The 7,188-nt window shown below is 40.0% G+C and overlaps 1 protein-coding gene across 1 annotated transcript in view; it reads left to right on the forward strand.

Annotated features, from left to right (window-relative positions):
• Positions 1–7,188, forward strand: part of LOC119415272 (arfaptin-1-like) — a 17,637-nt gene that overhangs the window by 8,467 nt on the left and 1,982 nt on the right. Inside the window, exons 5-7 of the mRNA XM_037682484.1 lie at positions 3,996–4,073; positions 5,064–5,145; positions 6,562–6,680. Of these exons, the coding sequence (XP_037538412.1) occupies positions 3,996–4,073; positions 5,064–5,145; positions 6,562–6,680 (279 nt within the window). The remainder of the gene's footprint in view (positions 1–3,995; positions 4,074–5,063; positions 5,146–6,561; positions 6,681–7,188) is intronic.

The raw sequence follows: 7,188 nt of genomic DNA on the forward strand, positions 1-7,188 counted from the left end.
GATTTTTTTCATTCAACCTTTATTCATACACGTTAGTCCCATTGAGCCTCGGAGACTCAGAGAGACCTGATTTAACAGAGTGATGACAATGGACAATAATAAAGGACAAATTGAGAAGAACAAGTGAAATAAAATGGTGTTTAAAAGAAAATGTAACAAAAACACAGCTAGGATGTAAAGTGATGTAAATTAAAAACAGGAACATCTGCAGGAACTTATCAGATGTTTGAAGCCACTTAGAGAGGTCAAAGGTCGAGAGCTTCAGATGTTTTTACAAGATATTCCAGGAAACAGGAGCGGAGTAGGAGAAGGTCCTTTTGCCTAGTTCAGTCCTCACTGAGGGGACACTGCAGGTAATGATGTCCTGAGAGCGCACGCTGTAGCTGCACTCACACAGAGACATGTAGGAGGAGATGTATGAAGGCAGCAGACCAGGAAGTGATTTAAAGATTAACACGTACCAGTGGGAGAGTCTGTGTGAAGTTAATGGTGACCAGTTAACCAGTGAATACTGGGTGCAGTGGTGGGTACGGTAGTTACAGCCAGTTATGATTCTTAGTGCACCATGATAGACAGCATCCAACATCTGCAGCATCCAATATCTGCAGCATCCAACATCTGCAGCATCCAACATCTGCAGCATCCAACATCTGCAGCATCCAATATCTGCAGCATCCAACATCTGCAGGGTTCTTGTAGGAGCGTTCATGTAAATAATGTCACCGTAATCACTGGAGGGAAGGAAAGTCACAGATACAAGGTGTTCCTCAGGGTTCAGGGTTAGACAGGATCTGTTTCTGAAAAAGAAACCCAATTTAACTTTCAGTTTCTTTATCAAGTTTTCCACGTGGAGCTTAAAAGAGAGATGTGAGTCGACCAAGATACCCAAATATTTATAGGAATCAATAAACTCAATGGGGACATGATTTGAGGATAAAATCAGAGGAAGAACTGCTGGGACCGACTTCCTGTTTGAAAAAAGCATCCCTTTGGTTTTGTCGGCATTTAGGACAAGTTTCTGACTGGATGATGTCAGATTTTAAAAGCTGGAAAACCTTATCAACTGTTTTAGCTCGACAATAAACAACTGTATCATCAGCATAGAAATGTATGGATGCGTCATGGATGCTCTGACCTACATTACCTATGAGAAAAGGGTGGGTCCTAAGACTGAGCCTTGTGGTACACCATTGCTGACTGTTAAATAACTGGAGGAAGTAAAATGAGGAAAGCTTCACGGATTTGAGCGCTTCACCACTGTGGCTAAAAGCACAGCCTACTACTATATGCTTTTACTGTACTATCACTTTTGTACAATAATGATGTTATAACGTAATCGTGTTCAGAATTAAATTTTTTTCCATGCAACATACTTCCGTAAAAGTAAATTTTAAAAAAGAACTGTAATGTGGAGGTTTTATTTTAAAAAAACAAAAGACCCTTAAACAGTTAAAAGTTTTAAAAAGTAATTTAAGGTTTACATTTTCATTTCATTCCGAGATAACTCTAAATTACTGACTAGATTTTTGTGGAAATTATTTTTTTTAATTGTTTTTTTTTAAAGCTGTTAAAGAAGGCGGTTGATTTGTTTCCCCTATGGAAGGTTCATATGTCACCGCCCCTCCGGTGAGCTCAGAAGGATGCACCGAGCGTCCACCGCGGAAACAAACCGTCCTGAAACTTCCGCGTGTTCCACTTCTCTCTGATTTCGTCCCGACAACTTTAAAAGTCGGTTTGTGTGAAAGATTCAGACATGAGGAGGTGACGGAGGAGGAGGAGGAGGAGCAGACAGACAGAGGAGGACGAAGAGGAGTCATTTCAAACCCTCAAGGTAAAATCAACTGATGTTTAAAGAGATTCGGTTTCAAACCGACAACTTCCGGTGGTTGAAACTCTGTTGGACTTTGTGTGGAAACAGTCGAACCGAACCGAACCCGCCCAGTCCATAACACAGAAACCACTGGTTTTAATGGTGGCTTTGTTTTTATGTTGCACTAATATTCATCTGTTTTATGTCCGGCTAACTTTATATTTAATATTTTTATTGCTTCAAACTAAAGACTGCCGTGTTTAAAAAGTGTTTAAAGGTTTTAAACTTTGAAAATTAAACTTTAAAAACCTGAAATAAAAAAAATAAAAAACTGCAAGAAAGTCTTAATGCTTTGAAGGTGAATATTACAAAATAAAAGCAGGATCAGGACTTTTGCACAGAACTTTATCAATAATAATGCCTGTTTATAAATAATTAGTTTTTATTAAATTATTTTGTGTTTTTGTGCACCTTTAAATAAAGTAAAACATTAATTGAAGGACTCAGACTGCAGGGTTTCAAAATAAAGCTAACACAGAGACCTTCAAAGTAAATGTCTTTTGTTTAAATCTTTAAAAATAAAGTTTTAAAAGTCCGACCCTTGAATCGTGTGTTGAGGATGACTGTCAGCTACCACCACCACCTGAATCCTAATACATGTGAAACTGACTGGGAGCTTTTAAAATGTTGACAAACTGCTGGTTTCATTGAAATCCATGAGATATTTTGCTAACAGGCTGAAGCCACGACATCACTGCGGCCCTCTGACGGCGCAGGGCCATAAAATAACGTGAATAAACCAAAATAAGGCACAAATTATTTAGATTTATTGTCATTTTAACTTTCATAAATTCACCTCTGAAAGTTTTTAAAACATTAAAAAGTTTAAAAAAAGTTTTAAATTAAAATAGTTTGACTCAGTTTTTATATTGAAATAAAACCTGTGGACACGAAGCAGCTTCTGTGAGGAACTCACGTCTTCCTCAACACGTGACCAGAAGATCAAAGAGCCAGGAAGGACCCGCAAAGGTCAAAGGTCACCGCAGGTCCTGATTTACGATGTTTGAGCTCATGAGAAGCCGAATAAATCAACGTCTTCTGAGCGGCTGCTGAGGTTTGTAGAAGAAGCTGAAGGGAGCAAAAACTACAACCAGCAAAACAGCAGCTAAAAGCTAAAACTAGCAAAGCTTTAGCTAATAGTTAAAATTTGTTAACCGTAGCTAAAAATTCATACTGGTATCAAAGTAGCTACACACTAAAACTAGTTAGGAAAAGGCTAAATTTATGAGAACAGTAGCTAAAACTAGCAAATCCACATTCAACAAAATAGTAGCAACAAGCTGACATTAGCAAAACAGTAGCTAAAACCTAAAACTAGCTAAACAAAAGCTAAATGCTATAATCAACCAAACAGCTAGTAAAAGAACCATTTATAAGAACAAAACCTTAGAGCTAAAAGTATCAGAATAGTAGCTAAATGCTAACAAATGAAGCATGCTGAGGTAAATTTCCATGAGCTCCAAGTTTTTGAAGAATCTAAATTCTGTGAGGACAATTTGTTGATGAATCTAAATAATTCAAAAAGTATAAAAACTACAAAAACCACAAGTCTTAGCCGAAATACTCCAAATGAGCCGAAAGTTTTGATGCATGAAACGCTTAAATAGCTGAAAGTTAAAAACTATGAAGGACGAAATGTCAACATTCACAGAATAAAGACGGGTTTGTGTCTCAGCTGGTTTGTGTCTCAGCTGGTTTGTCTCTCAGCTGGTTTGTCCCTCGGCTGGTTTGTCCCTCGGCTGGTTTGTGTCTCGGCTGGTTTGTCTCTCAGCTGGTTTGTCCCTCGGCTGGTTTGTCTCTCGGCTGGTTTGTGTCTCGGCTGGTTTGTGTCTCGGCTGGTTTCAGCTGCAGGTTGTTTTAAACTCAGTTTGAATGAATCGAGCCATCGGCTCTTTATTAATTTTAATTTATTAGATTATTAGTTTTTAATTTATTAGATTGTTAGTTTTTAATTTATTAGATTATTAATTTTAATGTATTAGATTATTAGTTTTTAACCTGCAGGTGGCGCTGTGGGACAACAGGAGGAGTTAAAAGGAGTTAAACACCTCTCGGCTGTTTGAAACAATATTTAGCTCGTGTTTATGTAAACAAACTTTAACTTTTCCATGTTTTTGTTTTCCAGGCGGAGAATAAACTGATGGAGCAGCAGAAAGAGGACGGCGTGTCTTCGTCCAACAGGACAGAGGAGGACAGTCCTACGGTGAGACGACACAGTCGATCAGCTGCGGCGGCCATCTTGAATTGGGTTAACTCCAAAAACTAATCTGGACGTCTGTTCAGTGACGACTTCCTGCGAGTTGCAGCCGTGGTTCAGCAGATATTTTGCTAACAGACGCAGTGAAACCATCATCGCTCCGTGGTGTTTTGCTGCAGGTGATAAATAAAGTTTTTAGGTAAATAAGAAATAAAATCTGAGAATAAAAACGAGGAGCGAGCTCCGTTGTGTTTGGGAGAGGTGGGATTACTGGTCGGGTTCTGGTTGGTTCCAGAACCACCAACAGAACCCAGTTAAAGAGCTCACCACAGAGAAGGGTTTGACCTTCAGAAAGGTCAAACAGACACTTTGATGCTCGTTCTGCGTCTTTCTGACGCAACCCGCTTGGGTGGCCCCCTCCGACCCGGGTGGGTCCGAGTCCACAGGTGTGTTCTTGTGGTTCTGCGGTCCTCGGGTCCAGCAGAACTTCTGCTTCTGGAGGGAAGAGATGCTCAGTGTCAAGCCTGGACCATAAACGTGTCGCTCACTTCCTGTCTTCAGTGAACCTCTGACCTTTGACCTCTTCACCAACAGAACCCATGGTTACCATAGCAACCCCACCCTGTTGTCCAGGTTCTGCCGGGCTGCTCCGGTTTCCTCCCGTCACTGTGATTCCTCATCTTTGGTGGGCTCGTGATGCGTTCAAGGGCAGGAGGAACTCTGAGTTTCCAGCCCGCAGCTCCTTGTTGGAGCTGAACTGCTGCTTCCTGTTCGTGTTCAGTCGGAGCAGGAAACGGATCAGAACCACCTGAACAGATCAGCAGCAGGTCCGGGTGCCTGGAGGGACCAGGACCCGGCTGTCGGTCACGCTAACGACCCGCGTCAAACTTCGGCTGCGTCGGGCGTCTCGCCCTCAGGTTCTGGTCTCGGCTCGGTTGTTTCCGGGACTCGGAGCGCGGGAGAACATTTAACGAGTCACGACGTTTCTCTTTACAGGAAACAAACGTCGAGCGCAGCGACGTCCACGGGAACGCTGAGGCCGCGCCGCCGGTCGCCATGGAAACGGACCCGAGCCAAGGTGACGCTCGAACACACCTGGTTAATCTGATGAAACCAAATTAACAGATTAAATACAAGATTAAATACTGATTAAATGCAGATTATATATGGATTATATACAGATTAAATACGGATTACATACAGATTAAATACAGATTATATACGGATTATATACAGATTAAATACAAGAATAAAAACAGATTACATACAGAATTAATACAAGAATAAATACAGATTACATACAGATTATATACAGATTAAACACAGATTAAATATAGATTACATACAGATTAAATACAGATTAAATACAGATTATATACAGATTAAATACAAGAATAAATACAGATTAAATACAGATTACACACAGATTAAATACAGATTACATACAGATTATATACAGATTAAATACAGATTATATACGGATTATATACAGATTAAATACAAGAATAAATACAGATTACATACAGAATTAATACAAGAATAAATACAGATTAAACACAGATTAAATATAGATTACATACAGATTAAATACAAGAATAAATACAGATTACATACAGATTACATACAGATTACATACAGATTACATACAGATTACATACAGATTACATACAGATTACATACAGATTAAATACAGATTAAATACAGATCACATACAGATTAAATACAAGAATAAATACAGATTAAATACAGATTAAATACATGAATTAATACAGATTAAATCCAGATTACATACAGATTATATACAGATTAAATACAGATCACATACAGATTAAGTACAGGTTTGAATGTTCATGTTTTGAATAAACTTTATTCACCTGGTTGTTAAAGGGATAGTTCAACTGTTTTTAAGCGGGTCTTTGTGTGAGGTTATTTATAGTCAGTATGTTACCTGTTGGAGGTGGCTTCTTGATCCTCCTCAGTTTGGAGAACCGGTTCACGTCTGACAGGAGTGACGAGCTAACGGCTAGTCGGAGCGAGATCAGAGTGAATTCTTGTCGTCTTAAAACGGCTTTGACTTAAAGTGTTTATGTTTATTCAAATCTTTTTTTTATAAACCTTGATGTCCTGGTAATTCCACTTCACATGGTTCTGGACTTCTGTGGTTCTGGTGCGGTCCGGGATCACATCCGTCAGGAGCTTCTGAACATTCATGTAAAATCACAAATTAAAAATGGCGGTGGTGTGACTAGCAGAGCGATTGTGTTGAAATTTGATTAAACGTGAACTTGGATTTAGGACCGTGGTCTACTTTGGACCAGCTCCTCATTAACCATCTGCAGCAGGTAAGATAGTAACGGTTCATAACTTTTGCACAGAAACGCACTTCAAAATGGCTGAACTGTCACTCAAGGTGCTTCACTGTAAGTTTTGATCAGTTCAATCCGAGTTTAAATTAATCAATTTCACTCTTAAAATGTTGACCTTTGACCTCCAGAGCCCACGGTGACACCGCAGAAACCAAGAAGTGGACCGCACGTTGTCGAAGGCAGCGCCAAGAACCCGGCCAGCGAGAAGCTCGAGAGGGTCCGCAAGTGGAGCGTCAGCAAATATAAGGTGGGCGGAGCCTAACTGACCTGTTTACTGATAGCAGATAATCAGTGGGCGGGGCCTAACTGACCTGTTTATTGATAGCAGATAATCAGTGGGCGGAGCCTAACTGACCTGTTTATTGATAGAAGATAATCAGTGGGTGGAGCCTAACTGACCTGTTTATTATAGTAGATAATTAGTGGGCAGAGCCTAACTGACCTGTTTATTGATGATCAATGAACAGGTAAGCAAATATCATGTGGGCGGAGCCTAACTGACTCGTTTATTAGTAACAGGTAATCAGTGAACAGATCGGCAAATATAATGTGGGCGGAGCCTAACTGACCTGTTTATTGATGATCAATGACAGGTAAGCAAATATAATTTGGGCGGAGCCTAACTGACTTGTTTATTAGTAACAGGTAATCAGTGAACGGGTCAGCAAATATCATGTGGGCGGAGCCTAACTGACCTGTTTATTGATGATCAGTGAACAGGTCAGTAAATATCATGTGGGCGGAGCCTAACTGAC

The sequence above is a fragment of the Nematolebias whitei genome, chromosome 1 (assembly GCF_014905685.2).
Source record: "Nematolebias whitei isolate Nwh7 chromosome 1, NemWhi1, whole genome shotgun sequence".
Classification (NCBI taxonomy): domain Eukaryota; kingdom Metazoa; phylum Chordata; class Actinopteri; order Cyprinodontiformes; family Rivulidae; genus Nematolebias; species Nematolebias whitei.